Source organism: Ranitomeya variabilis, chromosome 1 (assembly GCF_051348905.1).
Source record: "Ranitomeya variabilis isolate aRanVar5 chromosome 1, aRanVar5.hap1, whole genome shotgun sequence".
Taxonomy (NCBI): Eukaryota; Metazoa; Chordata; class Amphibia; order Anura; family Dendrobatidae; genus Ranitomeya; species Ranitomeya variabilis.
The window spans coordinates 200,378,166-200,404,946 of record NC_135232.1 but is presented as its reverse complement, the minus strand read 5'-3'; the positions used below and the strand labels follow the sequence as shown (position 1 = coordinate 200,404,946).

General features: G+C 44.7%; 1 protein-coding gene across 2 annotated transcripts in view; it reads right to left on the bottom strand.

The window, feature by feature from the left end:
- Positions 1-26,781, bottom strand: part of P2RX6 (purinergic receptor P2X 6) — a 152,539-nt gene that overhangs the window by 15,912 nt on the left and 109,846 nt on the right. For both annotated transcript variants that reach the window (XM_077291781.1, XM_077291790.1), the window contains 3 exons: positions 12,324-12,417; positions 12,175-12,240; positions 8,745-8,822 (listed from right to left, as the gene is read on the bottom strand). In XM_077291781.1, the coding sequence (XP_077147896.1) occupies positions 8,745-8,822; positions 12,175-12,240; positions 12,324-12,417 (238 nt within the window). The remainder of the gene's footprint in view (positions 1-8,744; positions 8,823-12,174; positions 12,241-12,323; positions 12,418-26,781) is intronic.

Here is a 26,781-nt window from a genome sequence, read left to right as displayed (position 1 = left end):
GTATAATGACACCTCATTTTCCCCTCAAATTCTCCCTTTTTCTGCAGTCCCTGGAATAAGAGTAGATGTCGCCAATTTTACAAGCATTGATTTTTTTCCAAATTTTCATTAGCCCCGAAGTCCTGCAATTAATTGTCCACCAAACAAATCTATATGCCCGACAATATATTTCCCAAAAACCCACTGCATTTCATTCCCGTTCCTGGATCCCCACAAATGTCCCCGAAATAAAAACATTCTTAGGCCTCACCCTGAATATGGGTTTAGTAAAAAAAAAACACACTCCGCTCTTACTGGGCAACAAAAGCTGTCCACAGCACCCCTGTATTTGCAGCAGTCATGTTCCGAGTCCGTTACGAAGCCCTGATGAGATTCCTCCACTTCAGTGACAATTCCCAAGCCCCCCCAAGAACTGACCCCAACTACGATCGGCTAAATAAATTGAGACCCCTAATTTCCCTCCTAAAAACTTCATTTTTAAATTCCTATACCCCAGAGAAAAATGTGGTAGTCGACGAGTCCTTGATGAGCTACAAGGGCCGTCTATCATTCCGCCAATTTATTCCCTCCAAGTGAGCCAAATACGGCATATAATTATACAAAACTTGCTAGATCTCATCAGGGTACACTTCCACCTTCCTGATTTATGAAGGTAGGGACCGCCAAATAAACCCCCCAAACTGCCCCCAGACAATTGGTATCCTAGGCAAAATTGTCTGGGAGCTAATGACGCCCTTTCTCCATCAAGGGTACCACATGTATACTGACAACTACTACACGAGCATCCCCCTATATAAATCCATCCATGCTGCAAATACAGGGGCCTGTGGGACAGTCAGGAAAAACAGAGTGGGGTTTCCATCACAGTTGGTCTCCAGACGTTTGGAGAGCGGGGCGTCATTCTCACTTGCAAGTGACCAACTTCTTGTAGTGAAGTGGAAAGACATGAAGGACGTTTACATGCTTACCACACTGCATGCGGACACCACTGTGGCGGTCAGAGAGAGGAGTGCCACTAGGGACAAGGAAAAACCGGTCTGCGTCACAGACTATAACAAATATATGGGTGGCGTAGACTTGTCAGACCAGGTTCTGCAACCATACCTGGTCAAGAGGAAGACCAGGGCCTGGTACAAAAAGGTGGCAATCTACCTTATTCAAACTGCCACATACAACAGCTTTGTCCTGTATAAAAAGTCTCAAGGACCACTTACGTTCCTGCAATTTCAGGAAAAAATTGGAGAGGGCCTCATATTTGAGTCAATGGCATCGGGGGAAGCCTTCGACTTTGAGGATTCCCGGAGACTTGCAGAGCGCCATTTTCCTCACCCTGTCCCTGTCACTCCCACCCAAAGGTATCGTCAAAAAAGATGCCGAGTTTGCAGAAAGCATGGCAGACGAAGTGATTCCCGATTCTATTGCCCCACATGCCCATAGTAACCAGGCCTTTGTATCTCCCCATGTTTTGACACCTACCACACCACCTACAATTAGTTTGGGGGTTTTTTCAATAATTTTTATTTTCTGCTTAGTGGCCCCAGTAGAACAATTTGGAACAATTGCTAAAGAATATTTTAATTAGTAGATCCCATTTTACCCCATTTCACAATTAATTCCAGAACTTGATCAATCCCATACCAGACTACTATCCCAACAAATTCTAGTCCACGTGCCCACGTCAATACGCGTTAGAATGTGAACCCCACAAATGATCTTGAAAAGTCAGGTCATCTGAAAATTCTAGGACTTGATCAATCCCATACCAAACTACTATTCCAACAAATTCTTGCCCACGTACCCATGTTAATACGCGTTAGAATGTGGACCCCACAAATGATCTTGAAAAGTCAGATCATCTGAAAATGAATTCTAGGACTTGATTACTCACAAACATTTTTGACCATTTATCTAACTATGAAAGTTTTTACAACTGTCTTGCTGCACAAAACTTTGGCTTCCATTTATATTACTTATATTTATGTTGATGATACGTGCATGATCATTTTATTGGAGGATTTCTAAAAATGAGGAAGTTCTGTACTTATACACTATGGGCTTTACTTTATGGTTCTTGCCGAACCTCTGGTACCAGACAATACTTTTTTTTCTTTCCGGCTCGCGCCTTACCGGTGGGCGTGACCTGGTTGGTCCCTGCGTCCTCCTCTTCTGACGCCTTCACCGCTACCTGGGTTACGTTTAGACCAATTGCGCACGCGCGGCCTGGCCACAATCCTGCCGTTGCCCGGGTGTTATTTAGCTTAATTGCGCATGCGCGGCTGGGTTTTAATCGTTTGGTAGATGAGACCTTATTGGTCTCTTCTTTGCTGCCATGTCATAGCACGCCATTATGTGCGCATGCGCGGGTTTCATGCAGTTATGCGGCATTCCAGTAGGGGCTCTGTGATTGGTTGACACCATGCTTAAATATCTCATACGTTCTTATTACGCCACACCCCCGGAAGAAGGCACCGCGCCGAAATGCGCGTTGGGGTTCGCGGCAGTGTGGTTTTTCCCTCAGGTAATATGACCGGTTAACTATTCGTTTATTCACTCCTCTTTCCATCTGACTATTGGTCCCGCTATGCATGATTAGGTGATATATCTTTTTGCACTTATGCTTCTTATTTATTTATATACCTATGCACTATTAGGGGCTGATATGTTCCAAGGTACTGTATTACATAACGCACTTGTACTTTATGTAGTTAATATGAGGCTTTGATGTACCATCTACCTGTTGGTATCCACACTGTCTTTGTTTGGTGATCATTATCATCTCTTGTATTCCCTTTTGATATCGGTATGATGTTTTTATTGGCTATTTAATAAAGATTTATGTTATTTTTACTTGGTTCTTGTAGTGCTGTCTTCTTAGGTTTCCATGTCAATACGCGTTAGAATGTGAACCCCACAAATGATCTTGAAAAGTCAGGTCATCTGAAAATTCTAGGACTTGATCAATCCCATACCAAACTACTATTCCAACAAATTCTCGTCCACGTACCCATGTCAATACGCGTTAGAATGTGGACCCCACAAATGATCTTGAAAAGTCAGATCATCTGAAAATGAATTCTAGGACTTGATTACTCACAAACATTTTTGACCATTTATCTAACTATGACTGTTTTTACAACTGTCTTGCTGCACAAAACTTTGGCTTCCATTTATATTACTTATATTTATGTTGATGATACGTGCATGATCATTTTATTAGAGGATTTCTAAAAATGAGGAAGTTCTGTACTTATAAACTATGGGCTTTACTTTATGGTTCTTGCCGAACCTCTGGTACCAGACAATACTTTCTATAGAGAACTGGTTGTTTTGTGCATATAGCAGTTCTGACCTTGGTGGGCGGGAGCTTGCTATGGTATACCACGTCTATTGGCACATTCGTCTCTCATATAGGGATTGTTGGAGCTAAACGGATGTTGTACGACCAGTCTCTGAAAATGTCTGCCATTCTAGCCCTGCTGTGTCCTTTCATCTTTGGAACAAACTCAGCTTTGCCACATAGTTGGCTGCATTTTCCTCCACATTTTGCCCTTCATTCCAGTACAGTTTATTCTTCCTGCTACAATATACGCAAATGCGGGACAACTGTTTGGTTAGCAAGACCAATTTTTTTATAATCAGCCAATGTGTTTTTAGGAGCATGCCTCCCTCTCTGAGTAATAATTCCTGGAAGGATTTTCTTGTTTGCTCAATGTCTCTAGAAGCTTTGAATGGGTCCTGGATCTTCAATTTCACCCTAAAGACCAAATGGTGTGCCATCTATTATAGGCACAGCCGTGTGTCCAGTGCTCACGTTGGTGCCATATTAGATATATTTCTGAACACTTAAAAACTAGTGAAATAACATTTGAGGTTTGTTCCTCAGAACATACAAAAAAGAATCATAAAAGAGACAGTGAAAAATGCAAATTGTAAATTTTCAAGCTTGTGTTGCATCAACTGCATAAAAAATGGTGGCATCAAACTACTCACTACCTCTCTAGATAAATAGATTAGAGGGTACAATTTATAAAAAAGACATTTATGGGGGATTTCTGTTGCTCTTAAACCATACAGGCTCTGCCAGTATAACAATCTATTTCAAATAAAGCCAAATTTCTCACACTGTGCCCCTTTCTGTCCGACCTCTGCCATTTGTCCAAACAGAATTTTTTGACTACATATGGGATATCGCTGCGCTCACAATAAAGTGGGTAACGAAATGTGGGGTCCACTTTTTGGTGTTATTCCTGAAAAAAAGTGAGAAATTCAGGTCTAAAACAAGATTTTTGTGAAAAAATGAATTTTTTCAATACGACCTAATGTTATCAAATTCTGTGTCTTACATGTGGGTTCAAATTGCTCAATATACCGTATTTTCTGGTGTATAAGACGACTGGGCGTATAAGACGATCCCCAACTTTTCCATATAAAATATGGAATTTGGGATATACCCGCCGTATAAGACGGGGGTCATCTTATACGCCCAGTCATCTTATACAGCGTGTGGTTCCCAGGGTCTGGAAGTCACGTGACCGCTCACGCGAACGCTCATGTGACCGCGACATCATCGAAGGTCCTTCACTCACTGCATTCTTAGGAACGGAGGCAGACGCTTGCACCGCTGAGAGCCAGGGTCCATCGGAGGGGTGAGTACATCCATATTTTTTATTTTTATTCTTTATTTTTTACATGAATATGGATCCCAGGGCCTGAAGGAGAGTCTCCTCTCCTTCAGACCCTGGGAACCATCCAGGATCGCTCTGTGCACCCGTCCCCGACGTATAAGACGACCCCCGACTTTTGGGACAATTTTTAGGGGTTAAAAAGTCGTCTTATACGCCGGAAAATACGGTACCCCTGATTAAAATCTTTGAGGGATGTAGTTTCCAAAATGGGGTCAGTTGTGGGGGGTTTCTGCTGGTCTACAAACCCAAAATGGCGTCCGCTCTCACAATTAAGAGAATACAAAGTCAAACGGCGCTCCTTCCCTTCCGAGCTTCGCAGTGCACCCAAACAGAGGTTTACCCCCACATATGGGGTATCGACATACTCAGAACAAATTGCACAACAACTTTTGGGGTCCAATTTCTCTTGCTACCCTTGGGAAAAAAAATTGGGGGCGAAAAGATAATTTTTGTGAAAAAAATATGATTTTTAATTTCTACGGCTCTACGTTTTAAACTTGTGTGAAGCACTTGGGGGTTCAAAGTGTTCACCACACACCTAGATAAGTTCCTTAGGGGGTCTAGTTTCCAAAATGGTGTCACTTGTCGGGGGTTTCCACTGTTTAGGCACATCAGGGGCTCTCCAAACGCAACATGGCATCCGATCTCAATTCCAGCCAATTCTGCGTTGAAAAAGTCAAATGGCGCTCCTTCCCTTCTGAGCTCTACTGTGCACCCAAAAAGTGGTTCACCCCCACATACGGGGTATAGACATACTCAGGACAAATTGCACAACAACTTTTGGGGTCCAATTTCTCTTGCTACCCTTGGGAAAATAAAAAATTGGGGGCGAAAAGATAATTTTTATTTTATTTTCTCTTATTACACTTATGAAAATTAAAAAAATTGGTTCAGAAGTAAAATGTTTGTGAAAAAAAGTTAAATGTTCATTTTTTCCTTTCACATTGCTTCAGTTCCTGTGAAGCAACTGAAGGGTTACCAAAGTTCTTGAATGTGGTTTTGCGCACCTTGAGGGGTGCAGTTTTTAGAATGGTGTCACTTTTGGGTATTTTCTGCCATATAGACCCCTAAAAATGACTTCAAATGTGAGGTGGTCCCTAAAAAAAATGGTTTTGTAAATTTTGTTGTAAAAATAAGAAATCGCTGGTCAACTTTTAACACTTATAATTCTCTAATAAAAAAAACAATTGTTTCCAAAATTGTGCTGATGTAAAGTAGACATGTGGGAAATGTTATTTATTGACCAATTTGTGTGACATATCTCTCTGATGTAAGGGCATAAAACTTCAAAGTTTGAAAATTGCAAAATTTTCAAAATTTTCGCCATATTTCCGTTTTTTTAAATAAATAAACGCAAGTAATATCGAAGAAATGTTACCACTAACAAAGTACAATATGTCACGAAAAAACAGTCTCAGAATCAGCAGAATTATAACCTCATAAAGTGACAGTGGTCAGAATTGTAAAAATTGTCTTGGTCATTAAGTACCAAATTGGCTCTGTCACTAAGGGGTTAATGATGCACAAAACTTAGAGCAGCTACAGGCACAAGAAAATGACAGTGGGGAATGGCAAATTTGCGATAAGGTGGAGGAATATGATGAGACATATGCAGAGTGAGGCCAGCAGCGCTGAGGAGGAGGAATCGGCAGCATCAAAACAGACAGGAAGAGGCAGTGGCTTGAGAAGGCAGGCAACTGTTCTGCAGGGCACTGACAGTCCTGAATTTTTCTGTCAAAGAGTTAGGTGTTCCCCAGTCTGGGACTTTTTTAAAGAGTTCTGAAACAAACAAAATGGGCATTTGCAACCTGTGCCATGCAAAGATCAGCAGGAGCCTGACCACTAAGAACCTAACCACCACCCGCATGATTAGGCACATGCTATCTAAGCACCTGACTCGGTGGGCAGGACGCCTCCGTACACAATTGATGCCATAGGGTGACGCCACTGCCTCTTCCCTTTTGATAAGTGCTTCCCAATCCCCTGTTCAAAACACTGGCGCAGATGCCTCCTGCCCTGCACATTTTGATTTACCATCATCGGGCACTTCCAAATCCTTGTCCCAGCCCAGCGTTCAGCAGTCCCTACCCTAGACCTTGGAAAGAAAAAGAAAGTTCTCAGCCACCCACAGGCCCAAATGCTAAATGGGCACATTTCCAAGCTGCTTACCGTGGAAATGTTGCCAGAGGATTTCCGCCAACTCAAGCCGTCCCTTGGTACTCAACAGCTCCCACTTTTTCTCCCAGTGTGACATCCCTGCCTTGTACAAGCTTGTGCCCAGGAACATCACCCAGACCCTTACCAGCGCACTTACTGGCATTGTAGACTTAACGACCAACACGTGGCCAGGGATGCTACATTTCCCTGATGGCATACTGGGTGAACATTGTAGAGGCTGGGGCCGAGTCACACCCTGGCACGGCGCATGTGCTCCCAACGCCGATCATTGCTGGCTCTATTTGTATCAGATTTTCCCCCACCTCCTACAGAAGTTCCTGCACACCTTCCTGCTCCTTCTCACTCAGGGGGCCCCCAGCCAATGTCCGTTATGGGACCCGTGAGTCAGGGGGGCCCAGTGCAAGAACCGGCTCTGCCCCCCCTGCATTGCCCATTCAACTATATCAGCATCCTAAATATTGATACAGTTGAAATCAATTATGGAGGAGAGAGAGTTAGGTGACACTCCCTGTCCCATTATTCCCCTCTGCTTCTAACTCAGCAGGCACGATGATGTCACTTCATCATGCACCACGCCGTGTCAAGCAGTTGAGCAGCGGAGTAGATGCTCTACAGACACCAGAGCAGCGGTGAATATATTTTTTTGTTTGTGTGTTTGAAAAATCAGTGAGTACATAGTGGCCATAATACTGTCGTAATATGGGGTATGCATTATACTATTTGAGGCTGCATTATATTCTATGGGGCTGCTTTATACTCTATGGGGTTGCATTATACTCTTTGGGGGCTGCTTTATACTCTATGGGGGCGGCATTATACTTTATGGGGCCACATTATACTTTATCAAGGACTATGAGGAGTGCATTATATTGTGTACTATATGGGGCTGCATTATACACTGTGTACTATATCCCATGTGGTATTGCATCTTCTTTGATACATGTTGTTGGTATAAACCCCTCAAAAAACATGCTCAAAATGTTATCGTTATTATATTGATCACCCATAGACTATTCCGTGGTCTGGGGTACATTTCGTTGCTATATAAGCCTCAAAAAAATTGCTCAAAATTTTATTTTTATTATATTGCTAACTCATAGGGTATTCCGTGGTCTGTATTCCATTTTGTTGGTATATAATAATAATAATAATTAGATTTTTATAGCGACGACATATTCCGCAGCATTTTAAATTTTAGAGGGGACCTGCACGGACAATAAAAAACAATACAGCATAACAATAATCACATAAATCCACAGATAGCAAGATGAATGAGGGCCCTGCTCGCAAGCTTACAATCTATGAGAAAATAGGGGAAACACGAAAGGTGGATGGTAACAATTGCTTTCAATGTTCTGACCATCCATAGTGTAAGATATCGGTTGTTCATGTAATGCTGCATGAACCAGTTTTCAGCCAAAATATGTAAAAGTACAGACATAAAGGGCTATTAAATGCATAAAGCACTGTTAGTCTACGTTCACATTTGCGGTCTGCGCCGCAGCGTCGGGCGCCGCAGCGTCGCCGCATGCGTCATGTGCCCCTATATTTAACATGGGGGCGCATGGACATGCGTTGCACTTGCGTTTTGCGACGCATGCGTCACTGCGGCGCACGCGTCCGGGCGCAGAGGATGCAGCAAGTTGCATTTTTGCTGCGTCCAAAATCAACCAAAAAAAGGACGCATGCGTCGCAAAACGCAGCGTTGTGCATGCGTTTTGCTGCGTTTTTGTTTGCGTTGCGTCGCCGATGCTGCGGCGCACAACGCAAATGTGAACATAGCCTTAGAACATGATACGAGGAACCTGGTTACGGTGAAAATTTTTAATGAGTAACACAGGGATAGTTAAGACCGGACAACCCCTTTAACCTTTAACCTACCTGTTCATACTTGTAATTCCAATAGAAATCTGATTTGGTGTTCAAATATAGGAGAATCAGGTCACAAAGAAGTGTAATCTACAACAAGAATATAATAATTATTCTACAATATTAATGAAGATTCTACAAATGCTAAAAAATTAAGAGCCACTTTGCTGACCCATAAACTCACTGGTTCAAACTGGATCAATTCTAATGAAGCTGCAGCATAATATACAATGTAATTCAAAATAAGACAATTCAAGTCCAAAGCAGTTTATTTACAGAGTAAGCAAAGTTTAATTCTGAATTATAATTTTGTCCACCATGGAAATGTATTACACTTTGCAAATCACTTTATTAGGGGATTTGTCTTGATTCCTTAATTATGTAAGTGACTTCAAAACTCCTTTTCCCCAGTCTATCTGTCTCCCTTCAGGAGCATTGCTATCAGAATCACCCACTCCTGGTTTTGGCTTACAAATACTGATGTAACATACTGACCAAATACTGAACATGTGACCCAATCACAACAATCTCCTGCAGCAGCTTATCTCCAGAGATAGGCCGGTTTCACATGTCCTGATATTTCCAGTACCGGTAAACACGGTACTGGAGATATCCGTGTCCGTGTGTCACATCCTTGTGGCACACGTGCGGAAACCGTGTGTCGCATCAGGACCACACAGACGGCTGCCGGGAAGCAGCGCTGCAGTAAGTGTGTCACCCACCAGGGCAATGGGGATACTCGGTACCGGGTCCGGTCTTAAAGGGGATGTCACGGTGGCTGCGACCCGGTCCGTGGCCCTGGGACTTAATTAAAAGGGGAAAGTCTTTAAAAGGAATTTGGTAATAAAGTCTATTCATGACGCCACCTGTGGTTCTCGGTCAGAGGTGACTGACGCTGCTTAAAAGGGACCTCTGGGGTGATGGTGTTGCAGCAAGATGGTGACGCTTCCCACAGGTGAAGCGGGGTCCCCAGGGCTCCCATGGTGTATGGCAGGGATGGTGGGTTGCCGATAAATAACGGATGACACATGGTTGCAGTCTTTACCTGGTTTACTGATGGTAACAGGCCTCAGTCCAGGGTACCGGCAACAGGTGCAGAAGTAGTCCAGGCAGCCTCAAAACAAGTGGTAATCTCCCTTGGCAGGTCAGGTTGGGAGTCTTCCTATATGCGCTCGTTTTCTTGTCCCTTGCTACCAGTAGTTCACTGGCAAGGTACTCCTTTCTCTCTTCTGTCCTGGGACAGTGTCTGCACGGTGGGCAGCTTGAGCTCTTCTCTTGGGGTCTCTGACACGGTGACTCCAGGCTCTAACTGCTGCTGTATCTCAGGTGTTGAATGGGCAATTTACATATAGTCCTCTGCCCCCGGCTCTGCTGTGGACCCTGTAGTTATCCACAACCTCGGGCTCCCACTGCCCGGTTTCCGCACTCAGGCTCACAGGAGGCCTAATTGCAGCCTCCCTAAGCTCCTAATCACGCCTCTCCCGTCACTGTCTGCTCCAGACTGAACTAACTCCTCCTCCAGACCAGGTTGGAAAACAGGGAAGTTCTCCTAAAACAGGGTTCTGAGCTCCCCCTTCTGGCCTGGAGTTAGAATATGTTGTGTGTAGGATTTACCTGCCAAAGGGATCCCATTTGTCTCCAGGAATGGCACTACCCTCCCCGAGAGGAAGGCAGCATCACTGTGGCACCCGAACTCCTGGGGTGCCATATAAGCGCTGTCCCCCTGCGTGTATTGCTGAAGCTGGCTGTCATCCCTTCTCCCCTGCTCTGGAGAATGAATGAAAGAAAAAACGACGTGGGGTCCCCCCTATATTTTACAACCAACCCAGCAAAACTCACAGGTGTGGGCTGCTATTCTCAGGCTGGTAAAGGGCCATGGATATGGGCCCCCAGCCTAAAAAAAAAGCAGCCCGCAGCTGCCCAGAAAAGGCGCATCTATTAGATATGCCAATTCTGGAGCTTTGCCCAGTACTTCCCACTGCCCTGACATCACCGCTATTCACCAAAGCTCTGCTCCCAGCGTTACATTCATTCCCCAGTCATTTACAGCCGGAGCGGTCGCATTACCAGCGCTCCCGGTTGTAAACTGTAAATTCCCCTAGATATAGATTACGGCGTGGGACTTGACTGTACGGCGGACAGGTATGGGTATATTGTTGGTTTTTTATTTTATGATTTATTACTGGAGATCGATGGCTTCGCTTGGATTGGCATAAGAATAAAGATGGAAAAACTGTGTATATTGTTTTATTTCATTAAAATACTTTTTTCTTACTGTGTGTTTTATTAACCCTTTAAAAACTGTAGGATTAGTAATGGATAGGTGTCTTATTGATGCCTCTCCATTACTAAGCCGTCTTAATGTCACCTTACAATAGGAAGGTGACATTAACCCCTCATTACCCCATATGCCACCTCTACAGGGCAGTGGGAAGAACCGGGCAAAGCTCCAGAATTGGCGCATCTAATAGATGCACCTTTTCTGTGCAGCTGCGGGCTGCTTTTTTTTTAGGCTGGGGGGGCCATATCCATGGCCCCTTACCAGCCTGAGAATAGCAGCCCACACCTGTGAGTTTTGCCAGGTTGGTTGTAAAATATAGGGGGGACCCCACGCCTGTTTTTCTTTCATTCTTTGTCCCCTGCTCGTGCTGCTCGCCGCCACAGCAGGGGACAATGGATGAAAGCCAGCTTCAGTAGCACAAGCAGGGGAACAGCGGCTTACAGTAGCGCTGCTTCCCTCACGGCCATTCGTGCGCACGTAGGACAGTGTACACTGTTCTCCGTGTGCATGTGTGAGGGACGTTTGGCGGGCCGTGTGTCCCAATAAAAACTGACATGTCTGCGTGTTTTGCGCATGGACACACGCTGACATCTGCATAGACCCATTCATTTGAATGGGTCTATGTCTGCATAGACCCATTCATTTGAATGGGTCTATGTGTGTCAGTGTCTACAGTATGTGAGAAAACTGTCACTACACCTATCGGAGGCACTGACGTGTGAAACCGGCCTTAGTGAGACACAGATGCTGAGCTACCCTTTCACTGACAGCACCAGCACTCCAAAGGAGTACGTTCTCACATCAATGCAGAGGAAGGCAGGCAAATAGACTAGGCAAAGACAGGGATTTGCATTTTTTTTTACAGAAATGAAGACAAATGTCCATATAAAGTGATTTGCAAACTTTCATAATTTTAGAAAATTATGTAAAAAATTAAAGTTCAGTTACTCTTTAAGTTGAGGGCATATTAAGAAGTTTTAAAATTTTTCATTAATACTATAATTTCATACTATTGTATTTACACAAAGCTTCCATTGGAGCCATGCGTCATCATTGTACATGATTGTATAACAGATGAAGGTTGTAAAAATTCATACTGTAGATACATTTTTCAGGTTCTTTGAAAGCATGCAGTGTGATATAGTCAATGTAATTACTCACTGCTCCCAAGAAGGCGCATCCAGTTCCAAGTCTTATGACTGTTGGAATTATACTAAATTTTCTTGCCTAAATATAGAAGCCAAAATATCATTAAAGTTGAAATATAAGGTCAAGACTTACTAATATTTAATTAAGATGCAAACACAAACCTCTCCTGTCACAGATATTTCAAAGCGGATCCCATAGAGCTTTAAGAGATCTCTATATTCTTGATTCTCTCGATCCCAATAATAAGTTGCCGTTCTACAAGGTAATAAAACATAAAATTGTCTTCTCTGATCATTTTTAGATAAGCATCGCTTCCCCTTCTTTCTTTTCCCCTCATCTATCTGCCGGCCAAACAATCCTTTTTGGTATTGGAAGAAAAACCCGTGATGAAGAATTTGCTAAAGAATCTGTGACTGCACCCATCTGGGTCACTTTGGCACTTGTGGACTCCATTGGACAACATAAAGTGGTTGTCCCTTACTGTAACATTGATGGCCTATCTTTAGGATAAGATCAAATTTGTAGTGGTACAACACGGCACCCATACTATCATGCGGGTTAGGTGCTCAAGTAGGGCATCCAGCCCAAAGCAATCAAGACAATAGAGAAACTTGGCACTCAAAAATACTTTAGCGTGGATAGTTATTTATTCAATGTGCATCCATAGAGACAAAAGTTGAAAGTTTTCGGTCCACATCCGGACCTTCATCAGAACAATTATACTGATATACTGGGAAATACGTATATCCTGTCAAAACTGGTTCCAACAGAGTTTTCAAAGAAGCCTTGATGCGAAGAGGAATCCAGAGTGTGTCCGCGCACATGGAGGGCGACAGAAGTCGTGTGGTGAAAACTCTATTGGAACCAGTTTTGACAGGATATACGCATTTCCCAGTATACCAGTATAATTGTTCTGATAAAGGTCCGGATGTGGACCGAAAACGTTCAACTTTTGTCTCTATGGATGCACATTGAATAAATAATTATCCACGCTAAAGTACTTTTGAGTGCCAAGTTTCTCAATTGTCTATCTTTAGGATAGGTCACCAATGTCTGATAAGTGGGAGCGCGACACCCTGCACCCCTGCTAATTAGTTGTTCTTGGTGTCAGCGGCAGCTGGAACTGACCAGTTATGGAGCTGTACAGCACAGCTCCATCTATGGTGTAGTGGCCGGGTATTACACATCTGTCTCCTATTCAAATTGCCATGGTGTTGCTTCCCATGGTGGCTTTTATATGAAATCAGATGTCTGATCTGAGACAACTCTTTTAAAATCGCCATCATTTTGTAAGCGAGCTGTGTACTCAGGGCCGTATTTAGAGTTTATGCTGCCCAAGGCACTTTTAGTGCTGCCTCCCCCTTTGGTGAGTATGACACTCTCGGAAGTGACTTTGGCAAAAATCGCTGATGTGAAAGTAGCCTTTTGCAGCAGATCCGGCAGTTTTTTCACATCTACCGCGTAACGGATCACTTACGGCAACACTGCATTCGGCCTCATTCATTCCCTATGTGACTTGCGGACATGTGCGGTACTTGCGGTTTTGCTGCGATCCGGTAAATGCAGTACTTGCAGCAATGGAAAAAAAAAAGCTGCTTGCAGTGTTTTCTTGTCTCACCGCAAGTGCAAAACCGCAAGTGCTGCACATGTCCGCAAGTAGCTGCAGCGCCCCAGGGTCCTGGTCGTTGCTGTAATGTCATTTTCCTCTAGGGGGAGTGATGTTACGCTTGGAGGCAATAAAGGAGATCTCTTTACCAGGTATCACAAACATACAACACAATTCATACTCCAGTCCACCAGGGGGAGCTATGCTCCTATTTATTAGGGCACTCTTCACACTTAGGTAAAACTGGTGACCTGGAGAGGAAGTTAGGCAGTTGCTGGCTGCACTTCGCTCAGGTAGTTGGTCCCTGACAGGGGTGGGAGCCTGTTAGAGGCCTAGACAGAGGGTCACAGAGCTGCGCCTGCCCTGAGTGCGGCAGTTCCTAAGAACGGACACCAAGGAGAACTGTATTGTAGAGAGGGTGAGAAGAAGTCATAGCAAAGGAGTGGATAGCAGAAGAAGTTCTGCCCTACACAGGCTGCCTCCTTCTGAGGTGCAGGATCCTGGTAGCCGGAACACCGAGGGAGAACAGTCCTTTATGCCTTGCTCCAGAGACCGGCAGGACAGCTAATTTCACGTTACTGATCCGCCCTATACCCAGGAGGCAAGGTGGCACCCACTAGAGGCCGGGGCATGATAGAGTCCCTGTAAAAAGACTCGCTTAGCAGTAAGGTACTACAACACCATGGCGCTAGAGGAAGGCTACTGATTTCCACCTGGATAAGGAGACTCTGGATTTGCCTCCAAACCGGCCGGACTCTGTCTGCCGTGTGATCTGGTGCTCTGGACTGTGGATGCTGAAGCCTTCAGTAAAAAGGTAAAGAGACTGCAACCTTGTGTCCTCGTTCTTCACTGCGCCTCTCACCATCCACCATCTACACACTGGGAAGCCCTGGGGACATACTTCACCTGTGGGAAGGTGTTGTGATCCTAATGGCAGAGGATCGCAGGGTCTTCAGCAAAGTCTGCAAACATAAAAACTAGCTCTTAGGGAGGTGGTAACTGAGCTGACCACATACCTGATCCTAGCCCACAAATAATAGCAGCCGGGGAACATGCCTACGTTGGTTCTAGACGTCTCGCGCCAGCCGGAGATCTAACTAACCCTTTCAGAGAAAATACAGACCTCACTTGCCTCCAGAGAAAGATATATATCACATATAGGGTGTATCTGAATATGATACCCCTGAGGTTCTCAAAATGCAATACCTGAATCAGCTAAGAGACCCACTAATGTACTGTATAACCTAAAACATAACTTTTAATAAATATTATTAAAATATCAAATGGATAATAACAATAAAGTGCAAAGATAGTGCTCATGTGACCTGTGCCAGATTAAAAATTGGTTTTATCTCACCCAATGGTCCTTATTCTTTTTCTTTTTCGGGAGCGTCCAACAATGCTTTCGGAGGGGGGGGGGGAAAGAAATGTATTTCTATACTGCCCCAGTCATGCCCCTGTATAGCTCCCGCCCTGACAAGGGCAGTCCCCAAGTCAGTCTATTATTGTACCCACCAAGACAAAATACCCTTCCCTACGCGTTTCCTCTCCCATAGGGGAGAATCATCAGGGGAACTGAAAAATATATGTGGGATATTCCTATCAAGAGAGAGTCCCTGCATCGGCAGGTAACTCCCGTGTTCAGATTTCCCAGTAGTGGGATCCGACCTATAGTGAGGTGAGCTGCGGGGCCCAATACTTCCACTTAAATAGGTTATCATGTGAACTCGGTGTCCTACCTCACTTCCGGTTGTCCTCGTGTTTCCATTACTCCATTATCATTACCAACGGTCACGGTAATATGTAAACAAATCAGCTTCCCGGAAGATGTCATACTACATTTACATCACCGCTTTCATCACTTACCCCATACCGGTGTACATTTGTCCTTCCGGTTCATTCTGGGCACCTGTACAAGCGTTACTTCCGTTCCTCCATATCTCATCGCTATTGCCCTACGCGGCAGGAGCTGTGTGTTGTATTTCTCCTTCCCCCGACGCTACAGCGCTCTCCTTCTGCGCACGCGTCTGTTTCTGCCACTCATTCTCCATGCGCTATTGGTGGATGCTGTACTCATCCCACTCATTCACATCTAGTGCGCATGCGAACGAGCCCAACCATGACGTACATACCAAATGTGGGTGGCCCCGTATATCAAAAAAAGATCCACTTTACGCACATATTCGCTGTGGCTATCGGCATTACAGAGGGGAGAAGGGGGAAAGGAAGAAACTTCCCAACTCCCATATTGATTTCTCAATTGCCATATTTATATCAGTTTTTATATGCATGGAAGTGACGTACCGAGTTATCCATGGCTATAAATCTATATAGCGCTATGATGCCTAAAAAAGATAATACTTATATACCATTTTCACTGGAATGAGTACATGGAATATCATGGAAGAAAATCCCCATTTGCTATTATCCATATATATAGAATTACAATAAAAAAATCTCTGTTTCAAACTACACAATGTGAGCCAGAGATCGATATTGCAAATGCGGCAATGGCCACTATTTGCTCCAGGGTCATAATAGACCAATTACACACTGTTTTATTGGCCAAAGATACCTGTCAAAGAACCAGAAACTCTACCTCCAACATTTCTCTGAAAATATATTCCCAAATACCACCATAGGTCAGTTGGAGCGAACACAACAAAACAAAAACCAAAAAACAAAAAACAAGAGCCACAGCCAGAGCAAGCATAGATAGGTGATTACTTGTCGCAATCCATATGCAAATATATACAAGGAGGAGAAGGGGGGGGGGGGAGAAGGGGGGGGGGGAGAGGGGAAGGGGGGGGAAGGGGGAGGAGGAGGGGGGGGTTTGAAATAAGTTGGCAAGAGGAAGGAACTAGGGAGGGAGATAGGGAAATAGGGGAGAGAGGGCGTTCATAGGAAACACTTGTAGCTCAATTGCTCATTCAAGCCTCGGGGGTGACAGGTGTCCAGGCGAAAAATCCATCTCGCTTCCTTCTGTAACAGGATCTTGTCAAAATCACCCCCTCTCCTTGGCCGTTTTACTTTTTCGATTCCCCTGAACTGTATAGCCTTCAAGTCCCCGTTATGTGATCCATTTACATGTCGGGCGACAGGTGTATCCCTCTTATTATGGATGTCCCCCATATGTTCACCTATTCTCCTCCTGAATTCTCTAATAGTTTTTCCAACGTAGCCCATACCACATCTGCAAGTGATGTAATAAACAATGCCCTTAGTTTTGCAATTAATGAAGTCTCTGATCTCAAAAGACCTCTCCGGGCCATCAAACCTCTTACATACTAATATATGTTCGCAGGCCACACAGCTGCCGCATCTGTAGCTTCCCTGTACTCTACTTGGTAGCCACATACTATCTGTTGTGGGCATAACAAAATGACTGTGCACTAAGCGATCACCTATAGTTTTGCTCTTCCTATAGGTGATCTGCGGTCTCTCCCCCACAAAGTCTTTAATATCCTCGTCCATTTGGAGTATACCCCAATATTTTTGAATCACTTCTCTCACCATTGGGGCCCCATTGTCATAAGTGCATATGAGCCGTGCCTTACCATCTAATTCCTCATCTTTTCTTTTTGGTATCATTAGTTCTCTCCTCTCTATTTGATTCGCATTTTTGAAAGCTTCCCTGAGCATCCTATCAGGATAACCCTTTGTCAAAAATCTTTGGCGAAGATCATCCGCCTTGATTTTAAAGTCCTTATTATTTGAGCAGTTTCTTTTGAGCCTCAAGTATTGTCCTTTGGGTATTCCCTTTTTCAAGGCATAAGGATGGTGACTTTCCCACCTTAACAAAGAATTTGTAGAGGTGGGTTTTCGAAAAATGGTGGTTTCCAGGGTGTCCCCCCCATCAGATTTTGTTATCATCACGTCCAAAAACGCTAGCTTTCTAGAATCGATTTCGTATGTCACTCTCAGGTTCATTTCATTTGTATTCAATAAGTTGATGAATTCCTGGAACTCCACTACGGTCCCACGCCATAGGATGAATACGTCGTCAATAAATCTGACCCAAAGGTCAATGTGATTGGTCAGATGTATATATTCATCAGAAAAGACGACCGTGTCCTCCCACCAGCCCAGGAACAGGTTGGCATAGCTCGGTGTTATGACCCCAATGGCGAGGGTCTCAGAGGAACGTGGAAGTCTGCAGAATACAAAAATCCAGCTCATAGGGCAGTGGTAACTGGGTTGACCATATATCTACTCCTAACGCCAACACTAGAAGTAGCCGGGGATCATTCCTACGTTGATTCTAGATGACACGCGCCAGCCGGAGAATCTAGCTACCCCTAGTAGAGGAAAACAAAGACCTTTCTTGCCTCCAGAGAAGGGGACCCCAAAGCTGGATAGAAGCCCCCCACAAATAATGACGGTGAGGTAAGAGGAAATGACAAACACAGAAATGAACCAGGTTTAGCACAGAGAGGCCCGCTTACTGATAGCAGAATAAAGAAAGGTAACTTATATGGTCAACAAAAACCCTATCAAAATCCACACTGGAAATTCAAGAACCCCCGAACCGTCTAACGGTCCGGGGGGAGAACACCAGCCCCCTAGAGCTTCCAGCAAAGGTCAGGATATAGAATTGGAACAAGCTGGACAAAAATACAAAACCAAAACAAATAGCAAAAAGCAAAAGGCAGACTTAGCTGATATAACTGGAACCAGGATCAGTAGACAAGAGCACAGCAGACTAGCTCTGATAACTACGTTGCCAGGCATTGAACTGAAGGTCCAGGGAGCTTATATAGCAACACCCCTAACTAACGACCCAGGTGCGGATAAAAGGAATGACAGAAAAACCAGAGTCAAAAAACTAGTAACCACTAGAGGGAGCAAAAAGCAAATTCACAACAGTACCCCCCCCTTAGTGAGGGGTCACCGAACCCTCACCACGACCACCAGGGCGATCAGGATGAGCGGCATGAAAGGCACGAACTAAATCGGCCGCATGAACATCAGAGGCGACCACCCAGGAATTATCCTCCTGACCATAGCCCTTCCACTTGACCAGGTACTGAAGCCTCCGCCTGGAGAGGCGAGAATCCAAGATCTTCTCCACCACGTACTCCAACTCGCCCTCAACCAACACCGGAGCAGGAGGCTCAGCAGAAGGAACTACAGGCACAATGTACCGCCGCAACAAGGACCTATGAAATACATTGTGAATAGCAAACGACACAGGAAGATCCAGACGAAAAGATACAGGATTAAGGATTTCCAATATCTTGTAAGGCCCAATAAAACGAGGTTTAAATTTGGGAGAGGAGACCTTCATAGGAACAAAGCGGGAAGAAAGCCATACCAAATCCCCAACGCGTAGTAGGGGACCCACACCGCGGCGGCGGTTAGCAAAGCGCTGAGCCTTCTCCTGTGACAACTTCAAGTTGTCCACCACATGATTCCAGATCTGCTGCAACCTATCCACCACAGAATCCACCCCAGGACAGTCAGAAGGCTCCACATGACCCGAAGAAAAGCGAGGATGGAAACCAGAGTTGCAGAAAAAAGGCGAAACCAAGGTGGCGGAACTAGCCCGATTATTAAGGGCAAACTCAGCCAACGGCAAGAATGTCACCCAATCGTCCTGATCAGCAGAGACAAAACACCTCAAATAAGCCTCCAAAGTCTGATTGGTTCGCTCCGTCTGTCCATTAGTCTGAGGATGGAAAGCAGACGAAAACGACAAATCAATGCCCATCCTACTACAAAAGGATCGCCAGAACCTGGAAACGAACTGGGATCCTCTGTCTGACACAATATTCTCAGGGATGCCGTGCAAACGAACCACGTTCTGGAAAAACACAGGAACCAGATCGGAAGAGGAAGGCAGCTTAGGCAAAGGAACCAAATGGACCATCTTGGAGAAGCGATCACATATCACCCAGATAACGGACATGCCCTGAGATAGCGGAAGATCAGAAATGAAATCCATGGAGATATGTGTCCAAGGTCTCTTCGGGACAGGCAAGGGCAAGAGCAAACCGCTGGCACGAGAACAGCAAGGCTTAGCTCGAGCACAAGTCCCACAGGACTGCACAAATGACCGCACATCCCTTGACAAGGAAGGCCACCAAAAGGACCTGGCCACCAGATCTCTGGTGCCAAAAATTCCCGGGTGACCTGCCAACACCGAGGAATGAACCTCGGAAATGACTCTGCTGGTCCACTTATCCGGGACAAACAGTCTGTCAGGTGGACAAGACTCAGGCCTATCAGCCTGAAATCTCTGCAACACACGTCGCAGATCCGGAGAAATAGCTGACAAGATAACTCCATCTTTAAGAATACCAACAGGATCAGCGACTCCAGGAGCATCAGGCACAAAGCTCCTAGAAAGAGCATCGGCCTTCACATTCTTTGAACCTGGTAAATACGAGACAACAAAATCAAAGCGGGAGAAAAACAATGACCAGCGGGCCTGTCTCGGATTAAGGCGTTTAGCAGACTCGAGATACATCGGATTTTTGTGATCAGTCAAGACCACCACACGATGCTTAGCACCCTCGAGCCAATGACGCCACTCCTCAAATGCCCATTTCATGGCCAACAACTCCCGATTGCCCACATCATAATTTCGCTCGGCAGGCGAAAACTTCCTAGAGAAAAAGGCACAAGGTTTCATAACAGAGCAACCAGGGCCTCTCTGCGACAAAACGGCCCCCGCCCCAATCTCCGAAGCATCCACCTCAACCTGAAAGGGAAGTGAGACGTCAGGCTGGCACAAAACAGGCGCCGAAGTAAACCGGCGTTTCAACTCCTGGAAAGCCTCCACGGCAGCAGGAGCCCAGTTAGCCACATCGGAGCCCTTCCAGTCCAGGACTGGATTATGGGTCTGTAACCATGGCAGCCCTAAAACAACCAAATCATGCATTTTATGTAAAACCAGGAAACGTATCACCTCGCGGTGTTCAGGAGTCATGCACATGGTAACCTGTGTCCAATACTGCGGTTTATTTGCTGCCAATGGTGTAGCATCAATACCCCTAAGAGGAATAGGATTTTCTAATGGTTCAAGAGTAAAACCACAGCGCTTAGCAAATGAGAGATCCATGAGACTCAGGGCAGCACCTGAATCTACAAACGCCATGACAGGATAAGATGACAGTGAGCAAATCAAAGTTACAGACAGAATAAATTTAGGTTGCAAATTACCAACGGTGACAGGACTAACAACCTTAGCTATACGTTTAGAGCATGCTGAGATAACATGTGTAGAATCACCACAGTAGTAGCACAAGCCATTCCGGCGTCTATGAATTTTCCGCTCATTTCTAGTCAGGATTCTATCACATTGCATTAAATCAGGTGTCTGTTCAGACAACACCATGAGGGAATTTGCGGTTTTTCTATCACATTGCACCGAATTAGGTGTCTGTTCAGACAACACCATGAGGGAATTTGCGGTTTTGCGCTCCCGCAACCGCCGGTCAATTTGAATAGCCAGTGCCATAGTATCATTCAGACCTGTGGGAATGGGAAAACCCACCATAACATTCTTAATGGCTTCAGAAAGGCCATTTCTAAAATTAGCGGCCAGTGCACACTCGTTCCAATGTGTCAGCACGGACCATTTCTGAAATTTTTGGCAATACACTTCAGCCTCGTCCTGCCCCTGAGACATAGCCAGCAAGGCCTTTTCTGCCTGAATCTCAAGATTGGGTTCCTCATAAAGTAAACCGAGCGCCAGAAAAAACACATCAAGATCAGCCAATGCCGGATCTCCTGGCGCCAGCGAAAAAGCCCAATCCTGAGGGTCGCCCCGTAAGAACGAAATAACAATTTTTACTTGCTGAGCAGAATCTCCAGATGAACAGGGTCTCAGGGACAAAAACAATTTACAATTATTCACGAAATTCCTAAACTTAAACCTGTCTCCGGAAAACAGTTCAGGAATCGGTATTTTAGGTTCTGACCTAGGATTTCTGATAACATAGTCTTGTATGCCCTGCACACGAGTAGCCAGCTGGTCCACACTTGTAATCAAGGTCTGGACATTCATGTCTGCAGCAAGCATAGCCACTCTGAGGTAAAGGGGAAGAAGAAAAAAAAAACTCAGAATCTTCTTTCTTATAATCCCTCTTCTGCAATGCATTAAACATTTAATACTGGCCTGGCAAACTGTTATGACCCCAATGGCGAGGGTCTCAGAGGAACGTGGAAGTCTGCAGAATACAAAAATCCAGCTCATAGGGCAGTGGTAACTGGGTTGACCATATATCTACTCCTAACGCCAACACTAGAAGTAGCCGGGGATCATTCCTACGTTGATTCTAGATGACACGCGCCAGCCGGAGAATCTAGCTACCCCTAGTAGAGGAAAACAAAGACCTTTCTTGCCTCCAGAGAAGGGGACCCCAAAGCTGGATAGAAGCCCCCCACAAATAATGACGGTGAGGTAAGAGGAAATGACAAACACAGAAATGAACCAGGTTTAGCACAGAGAGGCCCGCTTACTGATAGCAGAATAAAGAAAGGTAACTTATATGGTCAACAAAAACCCTATCAAAATCCACACTGGAAATTCAAGAACCCCCGAACCGTCTAACGGTCCGGGGGGAGAACACCAGCCCCCTAGAGCTTCCAGCAAAGGTCAGGATATAGAATTGGAACAAGCTGGACAAAAATACAAAACCAAAACAAATAGCAAAAAGCAAAAGGCAGACTTAGCTGATATAACTGGAACCAGGATCAGTAGACAAGAGCACAGCAGACTAGCTCTGATAACTACGTTGCCAGGCATTGAACTGAAGGTCCAGGGAGCTTATATAGCAACACCCCTAACTAACGACCCAGGTGCGGATAAAAGGAATGACAGAAAAACCAGAGTCAAAAAACTAGTAACCACTAGAGGGAGCAAAAAGCAAATTCACAACAGCTCGGCACACATGGATTCCCCATGGCCGTGCCCCTGAGCTGGTGGAGGATCTTGCCATCAAAACTGAAGTAGTTTCTGTTTAGTACAAACTGGAGGAGAGAGATGATCAGTTCATTGTGTGGGGTATATTGACATCCCCTGGTTGCCAGAAAGTGCTTAACCCCTCTGACACCAAACTTATGTGGTATAGATGAATACAGAGATTCGATATCAATGCTGGCAAGATATACCCCCGGCTCGATATGAATATCATTCAATTTGTTTAGAAGATCACTTGTGTCTCTAATATACGATGGTAATGAGCTCACAAAAGGCCGAAGTATCTCATCTAAGTATACACCCACATGATGCCCCACACTACCAATACCCGATACAATCGGTCTCCCCTTAAGAGGACAAGTCCCCTTATGCACTTTCGGAAGTGCATAAAAGGTCGCAGTTACTGGATGTGTGGGGAATAAATAGGAGTATTCCTCCCCGCTGATTAGTTTGTCACTTCTAGCTTCATCAAGTATGTTTTTCAGTTCTCTTTTTGTGGCTTCTATTGGATTGTTGCTTACTTTAGTATATGTTGTTTGATCATTCAAAAGAGACAGACACATGTTTCTATATCCCTCTACAGTCATGATGACTATGTTTCCCCCTTTGTCAGAGGGTTTAACAACTATAGAGGTATCCTCTTCCAATGTCCGAAGTGCCTCTATTTCAATTTTTGTTAGGTTATGCCTAATATGTGTTATTTCCCTCCGTTTGATCTCCTCCGTGGTCAATTTAAGAAATACATCAATGGCCGAGACATCACTGCCTACTGGCGGCATCTTCGTGCTTTTTTCTTTTAAAGATGAAAAAGGGCCATATCCACTTACAAAAGAGGGGACCTGATCCAAATTAGCCAACAACTGGACGTCCTCAAGTATATCTACCGGGATGTTCAGATTAGCACACGTTTTTTTATTTTGTTGTTTGAAGAATTTATGCCATCTCAATTTTCTTATAAATAAATTAACATCTTTAACACAATCAAAAGTAGAGAAATCACTCGTGGGAATGAAGGATAACCCCTTGCTTAGTACCGTCATCTCGGGTTCACTTAAAATTTTCTCTGAGAGGTTTACTACCTGTAGTTCTAATCCCTGTGAAGGGTATTCCTGCTCCTATTTATTCCCCACACATCCAGTAACTGCGACCTTTTATGCACTTCCGAAAGTGCATAAGGGGACTTGTCCTCTTAAGGGGAGACCGATTGTATCGGGTATTGGTAGTGTGGGGCATCATGTGGGTGTATACTTAGATGAGATACTTCGGCCTTTTGTGAGCTCATTACCATCGTATATTAGAGACAGAAGTGATCTTCTAAACAAATTGAATGATATTCATATCGAGCCGGGGGTATATCTTGCCAGCATTGATATCGAATCTCTGTATTCATCTATACCACATAAGTTTGGTGTCAGAGGGGTTAAGCACTTTCTGGCAACCAGGGGATGTCAATATACCCCACACAATGAACTGATCATCTCTCTCCTCCAGTTTGTACTAAACAGAAACTACTTCAGTTTTGATGGCAAGATCCTCCACCAGCTCAGGGGCACGGCCATGGGGAATCCATGTGCGCCGAGCTATGCCAACCTGTTCCTGGGCTGGTGGGAGGACACGGTCATCTTTTCTGATGAATATATACATCTGACCAATCACATTGACCTTTGGGTCAGATTTATTGACGACGTATTCATCCTATGGCGTGGGACCGTAGTGGAGTTCCAGGAATTCATCAACTTATTGAATACAAATGAAATGAACCTGAGAGTGACATACGAAATCGATTCTAGAAAGCTAGCGTTTTTGGACGTGATGACAACAAAATCTGATGGGGGGGACACCCTGGAAACCACCATTTTTCGAAAACCCACCTCTACAAATTCTTTGTTAAGGTGGGAAAGTCACCATCCTTATGCCTTGAAAAAGGGAATACCCAAAGGACAATACTTGAGGCTCAAAAGAAACTGCTCAAATAATAAGGACTTTAAAATCAAGGCGGATGATCTTCGCCAAAGATTTTTGACAAAGGGTTATCCTGATAGGATGCTCAGGGAAGCTTTCAAAAATGCGAATCAAATAGAGAGGAGAGAACTAATGATACCAAAAAGAAAAGATGAGGAATTAGATGGTAAGGCACGGCTCATATGCACTTATGACAATGGGGCCCCAATGGTGAGAGAAGTGATTCAAAAATATTGGGGTATACTCCAAATGGACGAGGATATTAAAGACTTTGTGGGGGAGAGACCGCAGATCACCTATAGGAAGAGCAAAACTATAGGTGATCGCTTAGTGCACAGTCATTTTGTTATGCCCACAACAGATAGTATGTGGCTACCAAGTAGAGTACAGGGAAGCTACAGATGCGGCAGCTGTGTGGCCTGCGAACATATATTAGTATGTAAGAGGTTTGATGGCCCGGAGAGGTCTTTTGAGATCAGAGACTTCATTAATTGCAAAACTAAGGGCATTGTTTATTACATCACTTGCAGATGTGGTATGGGCTACGTTGGAAAAACTATTAGAGAATTCAGGAGGAGAATAGGTGAACATATGGGGGACATCCGTAATAAGAGGGATACACCTGTCGCCCGACATGTAAATGGATCACATAACGGGGACTTGAAGGCTATACAGTTCAGGGGAATCGAAAAAGTAAAACGGCCAAGGAGAGGGGGTGATTTTGACAAGATCCTGTTACAGAAGGAAGCGAGATGGATTTTTCGCCTGGACACCTGTCACCCCCGAGGCTTGAATGAGCAATTGAGCTACAAGTGTTTCCTATGAACGCCCTCTCTCCCCTATTTCCCTATCTCCCTCCCTAGTTCCTTCCTCTTGCCAACTTATTTCAAACCCCCCCCTCCTCCTCCCCCTTCCCCCCCCTTCCCCTCTCCCCCCCCCCTTCTCCCCCCCCCCCCCCTTCTCCTCCTTGTATATATTTGCATATGGATTGCGACAAGTAATCACCTATCTATGCTTGCTCTGGCTGTGGCTCTTGTTTTTTGTTTTTTGGTTTTTGTTTTGTTGTGTTCGCTCCAACTGACCTATGGTGGTATTTGGGAATATATTTTCAGAGAAATGTTGGAGGTAGAGTTTCTGGTTCTTTGACAGGTATCTTTGGCCAATAAAACAGTGTGTAATTGGTCTATTATGACCCTGGAGCAAATAGTGGCCATTGCCGCATTTGCAATATCGATCTCTGGCTCACATTGTGTAGTTTGAAACAGAGATTTTTTTATTGTAATTCTATATATATGGATAATAGCAAATGGGGATTTTCTTCCATGATATTCCATGTACTCATTCCAGTGAAAATGGTATATAAGTATTATCTTTTTTAGGCATCATAGCGCTATATAGATTTATAGCCATGGATAACTCGGTACGTCACTTCCATGCATATAAAAACTGATATAAATATGGCAATTGAGAAATCAATATGGGAGTTGGGAAGTTTCTTCCTTTCCCCCTTCTCCCCTCTGTAATGCCGATAGCCACAGCGAATATGTGCGTAAAGTGGATCTTTTTTTGATATACGGGGCCACCCACATTTGGTATGTACGTCATGGTTGGGCTCGTTCGCATGCGCACTAGGTGTGAATGAGTGGGATGAGTACAGCATCCACCAATAGCGCATGGAGAATGAGTGGCAGAAACAGACGCGTGCGCAGAAGGAGAGCGCTGTAGCGTCGGGGGAAGGAGAAATACAACACACAGCTCCTGCCGCGTAGGGCAATAGCGATGAGATATGGAGGAACGGAAGTAACGCTTGTACAGGTGCCCAGAATGAACCGGAAGGACAAATGTACACCGGTATGGGGTAAGTGATGAAAGCGGTGATGTAAATGTAGTATGACATCTTCCGGGAAGCTGATTTGTTTACATATTACCGTGACCGTTGGTAATGATAATGGAGTAATGGAAACACGAGGACAACCGGAAGTGAGGTAGGACGCCGAGTTCACATGATAACCTATTTAAGTGGAAGTATTGGGCCCCGCAGCTCACCTCACTATAGGTCGGATCCCACTACTGGGAAATCTGAACACGGGAGTTACCTGCCGATGCAGGGACTCTCTCTTGATAG